The following is a 21,963-nucleotide window of genomic DNA, read 5'->3' as shown; positions in this document are numbered from 1 at the left end:
GTCATGACTGTTCTCTGGAAATCTTACAGGCTGGTAGAAGGGGTTTTTGATCTCAAGGTCATTTCTGTGGAAGATTTGGAAGCGGTGTTTTTCTAGGACACACGAGGAAAACAGTGACTATCTCAAACACCTCCATGAAGGGTGATGCCGAGTGTCGTTGGGGAGGCCCCCAGCTTGGGTATTCTGCTTTCCCCATACAGCTTATCCTCTAAATCTCAACTCAGAGGTCATGCTTCTCCAAGGAACCCTCCTTCATTTCCTCATTCAGAGTGGATGGTTTCCTCTTTCCTTTCTCCCTGCCTCGTGTTGCTTGAATCTACCTCTGTATGTCGGCTCCCATTTTGTTGTGCTGTAGAAGCTGTGGTTTCCGTGGTCATTTACATGGCAGCCTGCCCCAGCTAGGCTGCTTTGCACTCACTGCCTAGTAAGGGCTTATAATAAATATTTGCTGACTGAGTGCGTAAGTGGGGCTCTTCGGCACTGGAAAGCTTGTTAATCACTTATCCTTCTGCCCTACTCATCCTAGAACTTTCCCTTCTGTTAGTCTTTCTCCTCTCAAACAATCTGAACTTTTGCCTAATCATTTCCTGTATTCTGAACATGACAATTCCTACTTCCCTCATCCCTGGCTTAGAGAAAGGAAGAAAGGAGTGGGTAGCTACAAGTGTTAACTTAAGATGTCTTTGAATTTCCCACTAGTTGTAGGAGAATTTTGTCCCTTTAAAAATATGGCATTGCTTGAGAGAGTGCTTTTATTCTCACCTCCTGCCTGAGTGGGCTCTTAGTTCAGTAATTTTACAAGTATGTGAGGAAACTGGCAGAGAGGCTTTTGAAATTCAAGCGTATCTTGAAGCTGCATGAAAATGGTGATAAAGGCAGACTGGGAGGTATGGGCAGGGCAGGGCAGGGCTGGAATCCCAAAGATTTGATCCTAAAGTGAACCAGTCACCTTCCAGGTTTAGAAAGTCCACTGAGACACAGGGAAGGCCGGAGACAGGCAGAAGGAGCTTGTGACAGTGAAGGGCAGAGGTGACCTGCCGAGGACAGGCAGAAGATGGCGGAAACTAGAGGCTGCGAGGTTCTGGAGGTGGAAGGATGCTGGAGGGATGACCTCCATCCCTGGAAGATGCCAAGGCCAGCCCTTCAAGATCAGAGACCATGGCCATGGGTTCTAAGGGAGCTTCATGGGTGTTCTTCCACATGCTGGTGGCTTGGAGAGCCAGGAGCCAGACACTACTGCCCTTATCTGCCTATGCTACCTACCCAGACTCAAGTCCGTGAGCAGTAGTTGGTGAGCATTGCTCTGTGAGTGTAGGACTGTCACAGCCCTGCTGGGGCACTGGGACCCTGGGTCTTCAGAATGGAAGTCTCTGCCTTGTGTGTTTGGTCTGTGAATCTCAGCTCAAATATTTAACAAAATCACCTGGGATGCTTCTGAAAAATGCATATTTCTGGCCACAGTTTATCTTAGCAGATGGGTATAGCACCCAGAAATCTGCATTTTAAACCAAGTGTCCCAGGCAGTTCTGCTACAGGTGGCTGGAGGATCCTATTTTGGGATTCAGTGCTGACCAGTCATTTCTTAAACTTTAAGGTGCATGTAAATCACCTGGGGATTTTGTTCAAACCCACCAGGTTCTGATTCAGCGGTCTGGGATGGAGCCTAAATTCTGTATTTCCAACAAGCTCCTGGGTGATGCTGGCGATGCCGGTCCTGGGGCCACACCTGGAGGCACAAAGTTCTCAGTGCTTCACCTGGGAACTGGTTAGAAAGGCAGGTTCTTAGGCCCCACCCAGACCTACTGAATCTGAAACTGGGTGTAGGGCCCAGCCACCTGTGTTTTAGCAAGACTCCCAGGTGATTCGGAAGTACCATAACGTTTGGGAATCACTGCTGGGTGATGGTGAAGCTTAAAGACATGGGCTGGAGGAGGGGGGCCAGTGGGAGTGCCAGGGTGGTAGAGCAGCGAGCAAAACCCGTTCTGTTACTTCTTGTCCCGGTTTCCTTCTCCTCCAGAAGCGAACCTGAGACCCTTGTGAACTCGACTGGAGGGAGCCCCTTCCTCATGCTGTTGTGCACGCACGCTTTTCCTTCCGTCCCCGGCACACAGCACAGCTGGCGGTGAGGGCCCACGGGAAATGGCAGGGGGACTAGGGGTGCTGGAGCCCATGCGAGTCAGTCAGAGTGGAAGCTGGTCCCCGAGGAGCAGTTAGGACAGGAAGGCTCCCAGGCAATTCCTGGGAGTCTGGGCAGGGAGCCAGAGTGGTCCACGGTGGCTGGGCCGGGGTCTGCAGCACGTCAGTGCACAGTCAAGTCCCAACGGGGGCCTCTGGGCCGAGCTGTGAACTGGGCCCTCCTCACTCTAGGTGGCCAGGAGCAGTGGGCAGCGGGGTTATGGGCTTACCCCGCACCGCACCTCCTCTCCCTGGACCTTTTCCTCTCTCTGTTGCCTTCTCCGCATGCAGAGTGAGCCCCTGTGGGTGTCAGGAAAGCTGCAGGAGCTTCCTCAGCGTGGATTCAATGTGCTCAGGGAGGATGGGTGGAGAGAGGGGAAGAAGCCAGAGGGCCCCATGGGGTTGGACAGTGGAAGGCCTGCAGAGGAAGCCCCCTGGGGCTGGAAGCAGCGCTCCGTGGTTCCCTGCCCCACCTCTGTGCCCTCACTGAACTCCTGGCCTCTGCAGGCCGGAAGGAAAATGCTCCTGTTTCTACGTCCTGGGTCACTCAGGCAGGATCTCCTTCCCTTGCTGTCGCCCCCTCTTGCCCCTGTGTTTCTGGGTAACAGGCCTGTGGGGAACATGTTCGGTGACTGATTTCCCCTGAGGCCTGGCTCAGTCTCCTGGGATCAGCCGTGAGGCTCTGATCCTGACCGAGACAAGGTCGAAGCAGTACTTGGCTCAGGCATTTAGGAGAAGTGCTGGCAGCGAAGGGCACAGAACCAGGTCCACAGTTCCTGGTGTGTGTACAGTCAGCATACATCAGAATAATTTATGGGGACTTTTGTTTTTTTTTCTTACAGTGTTGTGTTAATTTCAGGTGTACAGCAAAGTGATTCATATTTTTTTTCCAGATTTTTTCCGTTATAGATTATTACAAGATATTGAATAGAGTTCCCTGTGCTATACAGTAGGTCCTTGTTGTTTATTTTATATATAGTGGTGTGTATCTGTTAATCTCAAACTCCTAATTTATCCTTCCCTCCCCTCCCCCAATTTTATGGTGACTTTTTAAATTACAGTTCTAGACTAGGTGATTCTCTGTTGAGTATGTCCCAGAGTCATCCGCTCTCCCCTTTAAAATATTGGATAAACACTGTGCAAAATCCAGGAGGTCAAACAGTTTAACGTACCAGCATCATCAAATAGGCAACACTCTAGTCGGCCCAACCGGTGTTCCCGCTTAGTCATGCCATCTGAGGTCGGGGTGCCAGCTCTTAGCCGGAGGGACCAGAGGCTGCAGGGAGCCTTGCCCCTGGGAGGGCTGGCCCGCCCTCCCAACCCCCAGGCTGGTGCAGGCTTTTGCCTGACTGCTGTGAGGCAGCGCCCTCTCTAGGAGAGCTTTACCCAGAGCAATTAAAGAAGGCCTCAGACAGAATAAGGTTTCCTGATAGTGCTTGAATGCTTTTCTCAGTCTTCCATTTAGCAAAATCCCAGGTTCCTAAGCTGCCATCCTGTCCTTCCTTCCCGCTGTCTCCTCCCGACGTGAGTCACGTGCACAGTTGTTCATTTGGGGACAAATAGAGAATGGCTCTCCGTGCTGGACATTTCTGAGAAGATTGCCTCCTCCCTGCTCATCCCAGAAGGGCTCCTCTGTTTTAGGGCCAGTTCGGTGTGGGCTGGGAAATCAGATGAAAGAGACATTATCTTTTTCTTCTTTTTCATATTCACTGGCTCCTGGGCAGATAAACCTTAGGACAGATACCACAATACAGGACAATGCAACGAAGGGAACTGGGTTATTGTTGTTTGAAAACAGGCGGGGATTGGGGTTTTTATGGTTTGAGAGGCAGGCTGTTAAACAACCCTTGGTTTTTCTTTCCACTTGGCAAAGCTGGAAGCCTGGTTTAATCAGAGCGGGGGTCAGAGGAGACCGGATGGAGAATCGGGAAACCAGATTTGGTTCTGGGCCATTTCACTGACTTTCAGGGTAAGAGTGACAAGTCCCGAGAATGGTAAATAGCTCATATGTGATTGTTAACAGTAACAATGATCACATTCATCGCGATAACGGCATCTTCCTTTCTTTGATGCTGCTTCCCCTTTGAGAGCACTGTCAGAGGACACCCTGTGTCCCTTCTACCACCCTTGCTGGTAGGTTGTAAATGTTGGCATCTACAGATGAGATAAATAAGGCTCAACATGCTTAGCTGCTTTTCTCAATATCACACAGTTGATCGTTATGTAACTGGTAAGAATTTATGTAACACTTTGAGATAGTGGGCTAATATTTTTAGCCCAATGTGATCACAGCAGAAAAGCTTGTTGTCTGAGTCAACAGTGTTCACTGAGAGATGGGTGGAATCTCTGGGTCTCACAGCTGCCACTCCCTTCAAGCTACCCTCAGCCCTGGAACCTACCCCTAGGCTTCTGTGGCTTGACTTTTAGGGTGTTTGGTCCCAGCCATGCTTATACCAGCCCCTCAGAAATCCTGCCCCCCTTGGGATGCATGGTGGGAGCCAGGAGCACATCTCCAGCACTAGGGTGCTGGCCACGCCTTCTCCTCCTTCACTGCCCCCTCCTCCCCAGTCTTAGGGAATCCCTGCTCTCCCTCTGGGGGTTAGAAGAGCTTCTCCTCTTGCCTCCTGATACCCCTCTCCTCCACAGCAATGAAATAAGGCATTGATACATTATTATAGTATTCTCCCATCATAGGTAAAGGTTACCAGTCAGCTGCAAATCGCTTGGGGGCTAAAGCCGGAGAATGAATGGATACCTGAATGAATGAGATGATGCATAAGTAGAAATAAAATAGTTTTAATACAAATAAAATAAAATTTCCAGGAAAACAAGGTTGTGGATGAAAGCTTAGAGCGGAGCTGAATGTGGCACTTACAGAGGAGAAGAGATAGCTGCTCTGTTGGACAGAGGGAGCAGGGTCCAGGGACAGAAACCTGCTAGAATGTTCCTGCACCGCCTTGGGAGTATGTGCAGGGGCCCAGACCAGTAAGGGGCAGTAGAAATAAAAAAGGAAAAACAAACCCAGGTGGCTGTGAAGAAGAAATGACAAGATTTGGAAACCGACGGGTGAGGAAATGGATGAGACAGAGAAATCAGAGATAGCTATTATTAGCAGAAATCGGAAATTTAGGCGATAAAGGTTACAGGTGTTGGGAGGAGAGTGAGTTTTCAGCACACGGTGGCTGTGGGCTATTGGGATGGAAATGACTGCCAGGAAATGAAAATTGAGGACGAGAATCTGGGCAGGAAGTCAGGACAGGCGATCCTTCCCAGATGCCACATGCATCCTCTTAGAAGTGATGGAAGAAGCGGGGGAGTGGGTGAAATCTTTGAAGTCTGCACTGGCAAGTGTCTGAGCTTTGCTGGCGTGCGCTGAGAGCTTCAGCTGACATTGGACCTCTGCGTACATCAGGGCAGGGAATAGTGGGAGGAGGCTGTGTTGTCATCATACTCTCATGGCAGGCCCCCACCCCTCAGTTTACGATGGTGACACACAAAGCCTCCAGCACCAGGGGATGAGAAGGCTGAGTCCCAGCAGGAGGGGAATGAAATGAACATTTACCCAGAACTTGACCCACATCAGGCCTGGCGTTAATCCATTAAATGATGAGTGAGTGGCCGTTTTCGATGGGCTTGTGCAGAACCCGCCCAGGTGGTGACTGTCACCTCTCTGCTTTTGTTCTCACGGTTCCTCTTCCTGGAATGCTGACCTCTGGCTTCCTCGCATGATGAGGTTTTACTCATCCTTTCAAGTTCCCTTGATTCCGCCTTGATCGCAAAACCTTCTGTGAGCCCCCCTGGTTGGAGTGAATTGCAGTCTTTTCAGCAACCCCACAATACCTGTATTGAGACCACTTATTTAGTATTTATAACTCTGTAAAGCAGGGCATAATAAGACACGGGAATTCAATAGACTGTGGCCTGCGTGAAACAGTCCCTCTGTTGTGTGAAAGAATGAGAGTGGCACCATTCCAACAGCTTGTCATAAGACAAGGAAACAGTGTTCTGCAGTGTGAGGGTATGACTCAGGATGGAGGGCGGGCGGGCGATCCTCCCCTCAGTGTTTCTGTGGTTGGCCGGGGAGATTCAGGGGCGGTCTTTGTATAACCGAGATAAGCAAGGTTGGGAGGGGACAGCTAGTCCAACTGCCCACACGAATGAATAAGCATTATGCCCGCCTGGTGGTCATTCAGCCCGTGCCTCAGCATGCCCAGTGCTTGTGAAAGGAAAGGCGGGCTGGCTGATCCGGGGAAGGATAAAGAGGGATGATTACCGCTTTGCTTTTCTCACTGATTACTCATTTTGTACCAGACAAGATGGGTTAAATCACGCTGTGGTTAAGAAACAACTCCCAAATCTCAGTAGCTTAGAACACGGTCCAGTGGTCAGGACTCCGCGCTTCCATGGCAGGGGGCACGGGTTCGATCCCTGGTCGGGGAACTGAGATCCCGCACGCCCCCCGGGCAGCCAAAAAAAAACCCCAGAACACCCCACAAGTTTCTTTCTTGTTCATGTTTGGTGTCCATCACCGGCTGCCCCAGCGCGCCTCTCCTCACTTATGGCTTCCGGATGCTGGAGGACCCTCCAGCCTAAGTGCGTTTTGCCGTGTCAGAGGGCAGAGAGAGAGAGCCTGGAGCGCTTTGCATCGGCTGGTAAATGCTCCAGCCGTTTCTGCTCACAGCCCTTTGGCCCCACCTTCCCGACGACGGATACGGGAAGTGTGTGGAGGGAAGCAGTAATGCCCACTGGTCAAGGCTGGTGCTCATGGCCCAGCCAAGGTTCACTGGGTCCATAAGTCTCCCCTGCCATTGAGACAGGGACTGCCTGGGGAAGCGGGAGAGAAACAACGTGTGGACGTAAAGGGCACCCTCGCCCTCCCACCTGCAAGGATGCGCTGCTCAGTGATAGGAAGAGGCAGCTGGGGAGAAGCCACCCCGAAGAGCAGCCTGGATTCTGCCGCTTTTATCCCACCCCCAGCAGGTGGGGCACCTCTGGACCCAGCTGGCCTCCCTTAATCAGTTTTCCTCAGTGTGGTGACAGTGACAAATCCTCCCTGCTCAGCAGGTTGCAGCTTCCGCTATAAATCAAGCCTCGAAGAGAGAAGAAACAGTGGTGCTGAATAGAGGGACCTGAGATCCAAATTGTAATCAGAGATTTGTGAGACAGGGATGATCCAGGCCTGGGGTGGCTGTCTCTTAACATGTTAATTACCTCGGCCTAAGTGGCTGAAATCAATGATTAAAAAATGTATAGAGATGTGCATAGGAGAGGTCACAGCCTCTACCCCCTGGGGCTGGCAGGCTGAGAACAGGGGCTTTCTCTTCGAACGGGAGGAGGTAAGGTGGTGTCTTGGCTGGCCGCAGATGGGGTTGGAAAGGATGGCTGCAAGGTCCTGTGAGGAGAAATGTTGAGACGTACCCCCTCCCACCAGGTCGTTGAGGCTCACGGGCTAGCTGTGCCGGTTCACCCACTGAGGCCACTGCCTCTGGACCGCTGGCTCTTGTACGTTGAGTCCAGGGTTATTGCCCGAGAATTCTAAGAGGCAGACCAATGCAATTCATTCTTCACTGGACTTGAGAATGAAGAAGATGCCACTTAGTTACAAAATGCATTTCTTAACACCTGTGCCTCTGCGTGTATTTATTTCAAATGTATGTCCCCCACTGTATTTCCCATCTGGGGCAGTTAGCTCATCTGACTAAAGTGAGAGATGAATGAGACCAAAGTCATGTTCTTTCCCCAAATAGAAGAGTTCAAGGCAGTTTGTTTTCCCCCCAGAGAAATCTTGGTTTGTGACCACAGGCTGCATCCCTAATGCCAGCCAACCATGCTCCAAACGTATGCACTTGGTCAGTTCAATTCATTTTATCAAATACTTGTTCAGTCTCTGCTAAGTACAAAAAAGCACTTTGCAAATGGAGATGAGAAAAGAATAGAGTTTGGCCAAGGTGGCTTATAGACTAGGGGTAGATCCGTGTGTGTCGAGAGGTAGGAAAGAAGGTAATGACTCCATCGTGGACAGGTTATGGGAAGTCCCCCCGAGTGAGGGTCGGAAAGCATGCTGTGGGGCTGCAGGGTGGGGTGAGGTGAGGTGGGGTAGGATGGACTGAGCTTCCATTAGAAAGTGCTGTTTGAGATGGGCCTTGAAGGATGGTTAGAATTTGCTAGACGGAGCGAAGCATTCAGCGTGGTCTAAACCAGTACTGGTCCACGGCCTGTTAGGAACCGGGCCACACAGCAGGAGGTGAGCGGTGGGCGAGTGAGCGGAAGCTTCATCTGCTGCTCCCCTGTGCTCCCCAGCGCTCGCGTTAGCGCCTGAACCATCCCCCCATGGAAAATTGTCTTCCGTGAAACTGGTCCCTGGTGCCAAAAAGGTTGGGGACCGCTGGTCTAAATGACACACAGAGGCTATCCCCCCATATATATATGAATATGTATATACACATAATGAATATATATATTAACTTAATTCATTAAATATTAACTATTAATGAAATAACTAATTCATTAACTATTCATTCATTAAATATTTATTCCTATCTGATTGGGAAAGATGGTACATTAATATCTCTATTTTGGGGTTTCCTTGTTACTGGCCCGGGGACCAAATTTCTCCTTTACAGTCACTTTGATTTTTGTTACAACTTTGATTTCTGTTAAGATGTAAACACCCTTGGGGGGTGGGTTCTCAATCACGTTGAGCTCTTTTTACACCAGTGCAGGTAGATTGGGCTCACGGAGTTTAGTCTTCCTGTTGGTTGCCTTCCACTATCTGACCCTTCTTGGTCTGGGCTGGTTTCTTTCCCCTTCCTCCAGAGGCTAAACTTTCCCTCTTTTGTCATATACTACATGTTCTTACTCTTGGGTTCCTCTTCATCCACGCAGCATCAAGAAAAATGCTGTTTCTCACTTTTTTCCCAACGCTCCTGTGTTTGAACAGTATATACATATTTGCTTTAGGTTTGTGAGTTTCTATGGGAGGATACACAGGGCCTAGGAGAACACGAGCAGGGCAGTTACAGAATCACTAGAAAGTCTATCAGTATTTCTTCCAGTGGGTCCTGCCTTGGGCCAGACGTCACAGGGGCTGGATGGCCTCTTCCGCTCTTCCCACCTGTGGTCATCCACAGGTGACCCCCTGAAGCAAGTGCCCTATTCTGGTAAGTAGGGTGCTGAGGGCCTGTGTCCTTTTTGGGTATAAAGCATGGCTCCGGTACCTTAAAGAGGAGAACTTACCAGAGACGGGTCACAGTCCAGGGGCAGTGACTCTGTGATGCTGCGGGAAGGACCTCTGTGTCACCAGCATGTCAGAGGAAGTGTCCAGGCAGGCGGACGTCAGCCGCTATAGATGCAGGAGTGACTCTTCCTCCCTCTAACGCAGGCCTGTGTCTCTGCTCCCTCTTCAGCTGGTGCTGCCGGAATACTCCATCCACAGCCTCTTCTGCATCATGTTCCTGTGTGCTCAGGAGTGGCTCACCCTGGGGCTGAATGTCCCTCTACTTTTCTATCACTTCTGGAGGTAAGTCTGCTTGGGACTGCCCTATCCTTCCCCTTTTCTGCTTGGTCAGCCTGCCCTCCAGAGATGATGTCCCCCCAGATGGACCGGCCACTTAGTGCCTTCCTCTCGTCCCTTCCCTTGGTGACCCTTTCCTCAAAGCCTTCTTTGCAAGCTGCCCTCAGACAATAATTCAGTAAGGGAAGGCCCTTCCTGTAGGTTCCACTAACCACAGCCTCAGCTCTCACAGATCAGCGTTAAAGGCAGCTAGAGCGTTATTCACAATAGCCGCAGAGAGGAAACAACCCAAATGTTCATCAGAAGATGAATGGATAAACACAATGTGGTATATCCTTTCGATAGAGTCTTATTGGGCAATAAAAAGCAATAAAGTATTGATACACACTGGAGTCTTATTGGGCAATAAAAAGCAATAAAGTATTGATACACACTACAACATGGGTGAAGCCTGAAAAAATTACAAGTGAAAGAAGCAAGTCACAAAAGGCCATTTATATGCAAAGTCCAGAATAGGCCAATCTATAGAGACACAAAGTAGATTGGTGATTGCTAGGGGCTGGAAGGGAGAGGGCGTGAGGTGCGACTACACTGTTTTCTTTTGGAAAGGATGAACATGTTCTGAAATTAGATACTGGTGGTGGTTCTACAACTCTTATGAATATACGAAAAACTGCTGAATTGTATCCTTTTAAAAGGTGAAGTTTTTTGACAGATGAATTCTATGTTAATAAAAATAGCCCACCTACCATATGGGCTGGATTTTCTGGGACTGTTCTGATTTTAAATCTCTTCCCTGCTAAGACCGTGCATCAGATCATGTGATTTAGGTAAAAGAGAGTGGCCATGTGGGTATATAGGTAAAAGAGAGTCGCCATGTGGGTATATAGGTAAAAGAGAGTCGCCATGTGGGTATATAGGAGGCAGGGAATAAGAAAGTAGTCAAGAATGCAGATGTACAAATAAGTTAACCACACTTTCCCTTCGTCCCCCAAATATTTAATCATTGTGATTACAGCATACAATATAGCCTGTATTTAGTCACATCTAGAACATTCACCCCTTCCTTCAGCAAACATATGGAACACACACTACGTGCCAGACATTATGGGGGATTCCAAGATGAAAGTAAAATAATGCCGTTACCCCCAAGGAACATATACCCTAGTGGTAGAGGGAAATCGATTCTTACCAGATATATAAGGAACATAGGTAGGAGTGTAGAGAAGTGGAAGTGTGACACTGGGGAATCTGGAAAACCACATTCGAGGTTAAGGGACTGGCCTGCTCAGATGTAAGAAAGCACCTGGTGTGTCTGGGGAACAGTGATTGCTCCGTGTGCTTGGATGTGGGGTTCTCAGATAGAAGGGAGCAGAGATGGGGTTGAGAGCTGGGGATCAGGTAAGGAGGGTCTGAAATGATTTGATAGAAAGTTGGAGTTAATTTATTCTGTAGGAGAGGGATACCTCTCAGAAGTTTTGAGGAGGAAGGTGGCAGTGCCTGCTCCGAGTTTTAGGAAGGTGACCCTCACAGCCGTGGGAAGGCTGGGTTGGAGGGTGAAACTTTGAGGACGAAATCCAGTTAGGAAGTTCTGGTGAAATTCCAGGTGGAGAGACTGGAGGCTTGACGTTGGACGTTGGAATGGAGAGAGAAGGAGAGGGTTTGGAGAGGTAAACTGGACATGCCTTGGCCAGTAATTAGATGCAGGAGGTGAGGGAGAGGGAGTGTCTAGGCTGGGTGGCTGGGAGGTGACCAAGAGCGGGACACAGGTTGAGGGAGGAAATAAGACGATTCAGTTACATAACAAAGTCCTTCTCTGTAAAGGTAACCTAAAATCTGAATTTAGAGAGGAGTCAAATAGAAACATAATGCTGTTGAAATGTATCGCCTACCCACTCAGGGACTTTCCACGCCTACCTCCTCTGGTATCCACCACAAACGGGTGCTTTGGGGTTGCCTCTCCCTGTTTCACACACAGGTTACAGAGACTCACAAAGGTTACGTCGTGGCCCAGAATCACTCAGCTGGGATATCGCAGGGCCACCTCTCTGTGGATTGCAGGCCGTGTCCTTGTCACCTGGGGGCTGACTCTTCTTCTAAAATGAATTTATCCCGAGGTCCTTCAAATAGTGTGTTGTCAACCCAAGGTATCAGAAATGTGGTTAATTTACAAAACTTTGATTGGTACACTGCTTCTTAGGGCTATCACTCCTCCAAAAGGGAGGGCAGGAGAGCCAGCCGTGTCCTTAAACTTGGAACGTTTCCGTGTAAAAGAAGGGAGTGACTGCAGTCTCCTTGCCAGTGGGGAGCTCGTCTTACTTTTTTGAATCCCTGACAGGGTCTAGCCTAGTTCTGGTAATTTGTTACGTACTCAGAAAATGAAAGAAAAAGGAGTGAGGAGGGCAAATGTCCTTTAAAAAATAAGAGTCCTGATTTCCCTGGTGGTCCAGTGGTTAAGACTCAGCGCTTCTACTGCAGGGGCACGGGTTCAATCCCTGGTCTGAATGCTGCGCGGTGAGGCCACAAAAAAAAAAAAAAAGAGAAGAAGAAAATAAAAATCAGAGTCCTTGAAACCCCTCTATTTCATTTCCGCTTTCCCCTCCTTTCCAAAGGTCCAGCCGAGCGATGTTTCTAGTGCAGATAAAGCCCCCTCTGCCCTAGCTCCCAGTTTGTTTAAGTACAAGTAGAACCGCAGAACTTTTGTTCAGTACCTGTTCTTGGAGATTTTTTGGACCCATCACCTCACACAATTGTCACAACAGCCCTTTGGAGTAGACAGTTTCAGTCCCATATTGCAGATGAGAAAGTTGAGGCTCAGAGAGGTTAACAGTTGACGTGAGGAGTCTCAGTCTGGGGACGGGTGGGCCTCAGGGCCCTGGCTCTGTCCACTGGGCCACTCAGCCACCCTGCCACCCCTTCCTCCACTTAATGAGGCCTCCTGGGAACAAGGCCACAGCAAAAGCAAATAGGTTGTGAAATCTGCTCCTGGGCAGAGGAGAGGTGAGTGGCCTGGAGGGCTGAGACCTGGCAGATGTCATTGAATCTGGCTTGCGGTTTCCTCTCTGCATAGCGTGGATGACAGATAATGTCAGTGCAATCCTTTGAAGCAGATGAAGAGGGATCTGAAATACCAGCTCTGTGAGTTGCTACATTACAGGGATGCTCTTCAAAGCCGATGTGATTAAGCCCGTCAGACCACGCGTCCGGTCCTCGCTCTCACTCGAGGATCACGGCCTGTCCCAGAGCCTCACAGGAGCCATTAATTTGCACCTGGCCTCCTGATTCCATTACCAGACTGACAAAAAGAACAGCCCGCTGCGCGATTTCAGCTGCACTTTGTTCTCTGGCTTTGAATGAGGCTCTGGCTGAGGCCCTGGGGGCAGCCATCTGGTGAGGGCCAGAGGGACGGCCTCAGGGACAGGACTTGCCTCCTACCTGACCACTTCCCAAGGTCTCACACAGCGCAGTGGGAGTTTCTCTCCTTCCCGAAGCAAGGCCGGTTCACGTTGAGCTGAGGTGATGCTTTGAAGAAGGCCAAGTCTGCATTCACCTCTCTCCTCCCACTGCTCTTAGGCTTACCCAGTTTCCCTCGGGGGCTGCTCTCTCCCCGCGATGGCCAGTATTCTGTTCGCTGTGCTGGGTCCTTACATAAAGAAGAAAATGACCTGTAAACTACTCCACACTCAAGTGGGAATATGATGTCCCTCCCAGAGTATTCAGGATTCTAAAAGGGGGTCTGGGAGGAGGATAACCCAAAAGTAATTAATGTTTAATCCAAATAATTAATGTTGATGGTAGAGTTGTGGTACAGCGACACCAGGCAGCGGATATGCAACTGACATCAACCCGCGCCTGTGCCCCTACTGGCAACGCAGGTCCATACACATTGTGGGCCTCCCTCCGCTACCCCCTCACCCCCCCAACCCACATCCCTGGAGAAAGGAGGCTCTTCCTGGTATCTCCCAGGTACCACCATGGGACACGTTTTCCTTCTGTCAGAGCACCTGTGTGTGAGGTGTACCTGATACTGGTGGATCTGAGTATTTGGGCGTTACTACCTGCTAGAAGACAGTGGCTGAGCGACTTTTTAGCAGTGCCTGGGCTGTAATTTGGACAGTGATTCTGGCAGAAGGCAGACAGCTGCTTAGCAGAGATTCCTCGGATTGGAAGTCTGGCATCAGGGGGACTCAGCCCAGACGACTTCAGATGTCCTGTCCAAGCCTCAGAGCCGATGATGCCGTGCGCTTTCTCTGCAGGTACTTCCACTGTCCGGCAGATAGCTCCGAATTAGCCTACGACCCGCCGGTGGTCATGAACGCAGACACCTTGAGTTACTGTCAGAAGGAGGCCTGGTGTAAGCTGGCCTTCTATCTCCTCTCCTTCTTCTACTACCTTTACTGGTGAGTTTCTGCCCCTTCTTGTGGGTTTGACCCCTGCAGCAAATGGAGAAAATTTCCGGCTTTTGCAGGTAGGAGTCCCAGCCTGTCAAGGATGCTGCCAGCCACCTAACTGGTTCAGGAGAGAGAGCTTCTGTGTAAAGAAGTGGGAGGGGTGGAAGGTCCTGCTGGAGGCCTTGCTGGCTGATAGGAACATCCTTTGGGCTACATGGTGCCAACCCCTCTTAGGAGATTATTGGTGAGGTGCACTTGGTGACTCCTTCCCCATGCATGGGGCACCCTGCCCCCAGCAACTCTGCAGCTCAGACACTCAGGTCACCTGTGGCACCGGATACATAGCCTCGTTGCCCCCTAGTCTGTGTGAAAGCAGTCTTGGGGACCACAACAGAGACCCCCCCCCATGGCAGTCAATGCTTCACAAATGGGCATGTTGGGCCATTAAGTGCTTATACTTACAATTCTCCTAATATTATGTAACGCCATTCTAATTAAATAAAACATGCTGGCTTTGTAATTCTGTTTCAGGAATCTCCCCTCTTTTCACCTCTTTATTCAGAACATCCTAACTAAGCAGATAGCTATAAACAGACTGTCTCGTGGTTTGATACCCCAGACAGTGTCTTTTCTGAAAATGTCTCTCCTCCTTCCTGTTCCTCTTTGGGCTCATCTCTGGGGTGTCTCACCTGTCACCTTGCTCTCCTGTTGCTACCTGCACCAGACCATGCTATCTCCAGGTACCCCAGCACTGTCTCCAAAGTGGCTGGGTGGCCAGTAGCCGGGTGAGGAAGCGGAGGCTGGGGATGTTAGACTCCAAGGCTGCCTCGGGGTTCAGGTTAGGCTGGGGCAGCGTGGGAAGCAGCTGCATTTATCCAGCATTTAAAAACGAGCCATTCTTCGAGCAAAGAGCGCGATACGTATTGCTCAGTGTATGAGCTAAAGGCTATCATTATCTGCACGTTACCAATGAGGAAACCTCGTCCGAGACGTTAGATCATTTTCCCACGGTCACAGCTCAGAGTGACGCAGTGAGAAGTCCCTCTCAGGTCCTGTCCCAAAGATTGAGCTCTTAACTGCTGGCTGTCTTAGGAAACCTCTAGAAAAGTCTTTATCGAAGTGTGGTCTTTGGACCTCCTGTATCAGAATCAGGGGTTGAGGAGGGTGTGCTTCTTAACAGTGCAGATTCCTGGGCTTAGATATGCTGATTCCGAATTTTGGGGCCAAGCATCACTCTGGAGTTGCTGCCTGGGTCCACCTCGTCTCCCCTCTGCACCCCCAGCGTCCAGAAGACTCAGACGCCCCGAGTCTTCTCCTATAACCCTCAGGGCTGTAACCTCCTCTGGAATAATTCGGCCCTGGAGGGGATTCGGAATATTCTACCACATTCTTGTTGGAGTCAAGGGTTGGTTCAGGCTCAGGGTGACCCCTTCCCTCCTCTTCCTGGATGGAGTGTCCTGGGACAACGCCTGCTTCAATTTGCAAGGAGCCTGAGGGCCTCCGAAGCCTCTCCGGAGCTTTCCGAGGTGCCCAGCAGATTGGCCCAAGTCTCCCTGATCTAAGTCTGAACTTTCTAGCAACTAAAGCTTTCTCAGGCTGCTTCCTGCCATGGGCAACCCTCACGGGCTTAGCGATTTGGCACCTCGCGCTAACAAGGATGTTCACTTTCTTCCCCGGAGTGTGCCCAGCCTCTTTGCGGGGCTGCACACAGCTCCTCTGCTGAGTCATGGGCTGAGGGGCCTGTCCCCAGAGACAGCATTGCCCCTCCTCAAAGCCAGCAGAATAAGGGCAGTGCGTTCCCTGGCTCCTGCCCCGTTAGCCTGGGATCCTCCTTAGTCTGGGTGGAGACTGAGGCAGATCAAGCTTCCTCATTTCAGTTTTGTTGCAGCAGCTGCTGGAGCCTAAGGCGCCGGAGGGAACAGGGCCTAGGGGTCATAGGAATTTACAGATAGAGAGCTCCTCTGCTCTCTGTCTGCTGGGCTGTGGCGGCCATATTGGGGCTTCTGCCCGTTAGATGACTGTGATCTTCCTGTAACTGATGATGTTCCAGGCATTCTGTTCAGTTTGGCGCTGCCTTTAGGTTACATGTGTTAATTACTTTGTTTCCAAAACAAAATGGGTATCAATTGCTCCTCCCGCCTCAGCTGGGACCCTGGGTGGCAACCAGGGTTCTGCCTTCTTTGTTGAACCTGACGTCTTGGAGCTCTTCAGGGCTCCTCAAAGATCCTGTTTCTCCCACCTCAGGGGCTCCCAGCCCCTTAGATCCAGGCTTGTGGAGAGCCAGGACTCTCAGCCCAGGCCACTCTTATAGGGACGGAAGGGGACCCACGTGCATGGAGAGCTGCCTCTGAGCTGAGCACAATGATAGAGACTCAAGTGACAGCAGCTGGGAACCCTATAAAGGTGGGGTTGGTGTTTTACAGTTTGAGGTTCCTGAGGGGCTCCTAAGGACCTCATGGAGATTAAGAAATGTGTCCGAGGTCCTAGCGGATAGTTAGCAAAGTATCTGGCCCCGGATTCTGGGCTCTTTTCCCACTGTGCTGTGCGAAGCATCCCAGCGTCCAGCGCCACCCGCTTCTCAGGTTGCCTTGTGGACCAGGAGACGTTTGCAGGTTACATGGGATGGGGATTACTTAATACGAATACTGATGCTAATATTAAAACTAAAAATAATAGAAGCTGGTTAGTCTAGTGTGGATTCTGCCTGCTTAATATAAAGATCTTTTCAAATCAAGGGTGTAAACCAGGATGATATTATCTGCCTACGTGGTACCACCCTCCTATCCATTTACTCTGGATCATGCCTGCGTCCCCTTCTGTTCATTTCTCTCACTCAGATTAGGTTGTTTATGGTTAACTTGATGGCAGAGGCCTCAACTGTTTCATTCCCTTCTGTATCTGCAGTGCCCTGGCCAGCGCCCGGCACACAGTAGGTGCTCACTAAACCCTTGTTTGCGCTACAGCTTAGCTGTACACTCCCTCGAGGCAGGGGCTGCACACTCGCCATTGTTTCCCGGCACCAAGAATGGCGCCTGGCCCGCAGGAGGCGCTCAATAAATATTGAATGAATGAGGGAAATGAAAGTGAGTAGACAAATACAGGGAAGCTGCGTGTTACAGTGGAAAGAGCACTCGCTCTGGTGTTGGGACGTGGCTCCTAGCCTTGCTGTGTGACCTTGAGCAATCCACTTTTCAGCTGACCCCCGTACTTCCCCATGTGGAAGAAGACCCCTCTAGCGCCAGGCCTGGCCAGTGAGGCTCTGTGTCCATGAGGTGCATCAAGTTCTCAAAGGCAGAACTTCAGCTACTCAGGGGGGCTTGTCCGGGCTTTGCAGCTGGAGAGGTTTAGAAGTAAAACACTTTAGTTTCTCGCCTTTGGTTTTGTTTCTTAGATTATCCTTTCTTCTCTCTATATTGTGAAAAGGTGGTTGTTTTTCTTTCTGCCAAATGGATAGAGTGTATATTTTGGTGTGGAACATTCTTCATTGTTGCAGAATTAGCCTGCAGCCCTTTCTAAGAGCACAGGGATGCGTGACCCCCTCCTTGGTAGTGCTGGGGCTCCACCTTAGGACACAGGCTCGTAATGCATGTTTAATGCCTGGGCTCTGTTAGAAAAAGTAGGGCCAGGGAGTTACCCAATTAAAATTCATCCAGTTCGTGTGCCCAGAGGGCCTGTGTTCACACAAAAGACCTTACAATAGTCATGCTCATCATTTCCCTAGCACTGCCGTATCATCCACCATAATCTGGGAGCCCCTGGACACAGCCATGTGGCAGCTGGTGGCATAAAGAATCCACTGCACCCCTCCCACCCCTGGGGACCTGCCCTGCGATTGCAGGAAAGAGGAATAATGGCCACGATAATCGTCCTGATGAGAATAATGATAGCAATCACATCTCTCATCCGAGGAACACAGTATGGTCTCGTAATAGCGTTTAGTCCAACATTGTGGGAAGTAGTAGGGGAAGAGTCCGGGGAGTAGACAAGATGCTCTCGTGACAGGAATGAGAAAGAAGCAAGGGGTCTGGCGTTTGGAAGGTGCCTCTTTTGAGGGCCGTCTGAGGTCTTCTGTGGGCTCCCACTAATGCCTTCTTTTCCTCTTCTTTCTGCATCCAGCATGATCTACACTTTAGTGAGCTCTTAACTCAAAGACCACGCACATCCTCAGAGACTGGGATGGGAGAGGCCCGAGGCTGCGCAGTCCACTTCTGCTGGTGATGGGAGAAGGGACCAGTGTGGGGATGTGACAGAGACGGGCAGACACTCTGAATCGGGAGCCGGAAGCATGCAGCAGCCAGCGGCCGAGTGCGCACGTGTTGTCACCCTGTGTGTCAGTCTTTGGCGTTCACACCCCACACTCGGGCTGTAGATCCCTTCTGAGCAGCGGGGGCACGAGGGGTGACGAAACGCGAAACCTCTTCTGAGCGAGAATTGCGGCTTCCTGAATCCACTTTATTGAATGGCTCCCTGAAGTTCACACTGCGTTCCTGGGCCGTGGGCGTGGAGGCTGGATGGCTGGCAGGTGCCTGCTAAGGAACAGCGTGACCCAGGGTCAAGGCTGTATCTGTGGGACTGATTGAAGTCCTCAAGGACGTCACCGGCTACCTGAGACTCTCGTGTTTCTTCCAAGCCCTGGCCACGCCCTTCACTTCAATGGGAGGGGCCTGGAAGGTGTGCAGACTTGCCTTGGGCTATAACCAGCCCCGAGCCTGCAGGGGTGTGTCTATTTTCCTGCTGTGCTTTGTAAGAGCCCAGCTTAGGATGTTAGTGACATCACAAGCTGAATTTGGGACAGTACGTTGGTAAAGAGTTATGGCCAAAGTCAGGGCTTGGGGGTGGTGAGATGGGAAGCGGGGAATCATAGGAAAAAATGATTTTTTAAAACACTGATGACATGTTCAAGGTGTTATTTCTTCACCACCACAAACTGTATTCTTCTGTTGTCATCCCAAACTATCACAGAGTCGCTGAATGCAAATCAATTGGTCAACACTAGTCAAAGCTACTGACTTTTAAGGCTCCCAAAACAATTCTGAGGCCAGAAAAAGCTGGAGTGGCAGCTCTGTACTGTGGGCATCCGGCAGCCGAGAAGTGAGACGACATAATTACAGCTTCATTTATGATGCTGCATCATTCGTGCTGTTCGGTTCAACACAAGGACATTAGCTCATTTAGAATTTTCCATTCGACATTCTCTCCTTTTTGGGTAGGAGTTGTACTCGGGGGTTGTAAATAATGACAAGGCTGAGATTTTTATCATGTTTAAATTGGGCACCATGATTCTGACCTTATTCCCCAAACTTCCCTTCTTTTCTTCTGTCTGACATACACAGGCTATTTATACATATACCAGCTTCCACCTGAAGTCCATGACTCAGGTTGATGAACGGTGTTTGTGTAACACATGCGCTGTGTTTAAAACGCAGCGACCGCTTGAGTGTCTCGCCTACCTGGCTGTCTCATTTAAACGCATTACAGGCTGGCTTCATCTCCATATGGATGGTAAACTGGTAGGTAGACAAAGAGAAGTTTCCAAAAAGCATTTTCCTTCTAAAACTTCTACCGAAAACAAAATGTAGACTTCTGCTCTGAGGTTGAAGGTATGGAACCGGAGGATTCAAGGAAATATTTTGGGGAGCAGACTTCCCCTTGGCCAATACCCACCGTCCTGGCCGAGTAACTGTGGTTGTGGTGGAGAGTTTCCTTTAGGGCTGGTTGGCTCCGTCTTTGACTCCATTCCTGAGACAACCAGCCACCTTCATCCAGAGAAGCCAGCTCTGGATTCCAGGCTGCAGGCAACAAATCTAACCCCACCGCCATCTTGAAAATGCAACTGAAGTCGGAGGGTAAACGGTCCATGTTACTTCTCACCGCGGAGCTCTTGTTTGTTTTTATACTTTGCCTCCTTCCAAAAAGGTTTGAAGTGGCTTATAATAGCAGGCACAAGTATGCAAAGACTGTTAAAATGGAAATAGGAAATCCAAACTTACAAAGGAGGACACAGAGATACTGACTTCCTGAGGTACTCCATTTACTGGGAATTGAGCATTAAATTTGATATCATTTCTTTTAACAGTAAATAATAGCAATTCACATTTACACAGCACTTTTCAGATTGCTTTTGTATCTCATTTGACTTTCCTCACCATCCTGTGAAGTTGATACTATTCTTTTTCTCATTTTCTAAGTGAGGAAGCTGAGGTTCAGAGAGGGTAAGTGACTTACCTATAGTCACACAGCAGTCCCAGACCTGCCTTTGAACCCAGATTGTCTGACCTTAAAAACCCCATGTTTTTCCGTTTTAAACAGAGCATACGTGTTACACAAACACCATTCATAGACCTGAGTCACAGACTTCCTATGGAAGCTGGTACACTGAAGAGCTGACAAAGTAGCTTAGGGTTCTGTTAAGGTTTGATTAGCATTAACTTTTTGAGAGAAAGAGAGTATTTTAAAAAGAGAGTTATAGAGAAAGTATATCTTCCTTCAGGTGCTAGCCTCAGTCTTGCTTTATTGTGGGAGGTTCTTCTCTAAGGCGGTCCTCTAAAAGCTTTAAAGGTGTCAAGTGTCTCTTGGGCAGTTCTTATGTTTATGACAGAGAAACATCCAAATATTTCTCTCCCACGAGTTGTGACTGGGAGATAATTCCAGTGGTTGTTGGGAGTTTGAGCCAATTTTCAATTGCTGGGAGAAGCTAATTATGATGATAAGAATCAGAGTAATACGCACAGTTGGTGGAGCCGTGTTATGTACCAGGATTTATGCCAGGACCTCTTCCAACTCTCACACTGATCCTACAAGGCAGGTTGCATATTCTCACCCCCAATTTACAGGTCAGAAAAACAGGGAGGCTCGGGACGGATGAGTCTTCCCTGGGTGAATCAGCCAGACCAGAGCTCGAGGCTACAAATAAATGGCCAAATAATAACAATGGCTAAAATTGAGGTGTTGAGCATTATTCTATATGTTTTGTGTGCTTTTGTCTGATCCTCATAACAATACCATGACGTCGATATTATCTCCACTTTATAGATGAAGGAAGTCCCGGAATATGAGTTGCTTGCAGCGACCCAGAGCTAGTAAGGGGTGCGTATATAGCTACAGCTGGAATTTAACCCCAGGTCTGCCTCTTCACACATAAATTTTTCCTTCTTGGATATCTTTGTTGCTCACTGTTTGTCCCACAGAAATGACCGAAGGGAGGAAGGGGAGTGAAGCAGGAGATACACACCCTGGATAAATCACAAAGTGAATATTACCCTTGGGTGATGGAGAGCTCATCCTACCAAGCATGTATGTGGGCATCAAGGAAGCGGGGGGGCACACACATTATGTGAGGGTGGCACTGGTGGCCTGGTTCCCATTGCCTTAGGGAGGCAGAGTGGATAGGCTTGGCATGACTGTGCCCAAAGGGTCAGAGCAGAATCGGGTGGGGGGGGAGCTAAATTTACTTTTCACTTCATTAATGAAGTGAACGATGGTACCCACTGTTCTGACTTGCTGTAAAGATTAAATGAGTTCACATTTGCAGAGAACTTAGAAGAGTGCCCTCACATGGTAAGCACTGACTCTTTGTAGTAGGTGAACCTTCCTCGCTATCCTTATTCTGCCCGGTGCCCACCCAGGGCAAGGTCCTCTGTTGGGAAGGAAGTCACCTGGCCATGTGGGAAGGGAGTGAAGACCCTGGACCCTGCTACCCTCCTCATGTTTTCATCTGTAGTGTCCTGAGTGGAGGTCATGCTGGGACATGACACCTCTTTTCAATGCCATGTTCTCTGGCCAATCATGATAACAACTGCTGTTGAGTACTCGCCCTATGCCAGGTGCTGTACAAAGCACTTGACGTGCAAGGTCTCATTTAATCCCCACAGCGATGCTATGAGG

General features: G+C 49.6%; 1 protein-coding gene across 4 annotated transcripts in view; it reads left to right on the top strand.

Moving 5' to 3' along the window:
* Window positions 1-21,019, top strand: part of CNIH3 (cornichon family AMPA receptor auxiliary protein 3) — a 281,351-nt gene extending 260,332 nt beyond the window's left edge. For all 4 annotated transcript variants that reach the window (XM_067729649.1, XM_067729647.1, XM_067729648.1 and 1 more), the window contains 3 exons: window positions 9,582-9,694; window positions 13,945-14,088; window positions 18,196-21,019. In XM_067729649.1, coding sequence (XP_067585750.1) covers window positions 9,582-9,694; window positions 13,945-14,088; window positions 18,196-18,223 — 285 coding nt within the window. In that variant the 3' untranslated portion in view covers window positions 18,224-21,019. The remainder of the gene's footprint in view (window positions 1-9,581; window positions 9,695-13,944; window positions 14,089-18,195) is intronic.
* Window positions 21,020-21,963: the final 944 nt, after the last annotated feature.

Source organism: Pseudorca crassidens, chromosome 2 (genome assembly GCF_039906515.1).
Source record: "Pseudorca crassidens isolate mPseCra1 chromosome 2, mPseCra1.hap1, whole genome shotgun sequence".
Classification (NCBI taxonomy): Eukaryota; Metazoa; Chordata; class Mammalia; order Artiodactyla; family Delphinidae; genus Pseudorca; species Pseudorca crassidens.
This window is presented reverse-complemented; position numbering and strand designations above follow the sequence as displayed.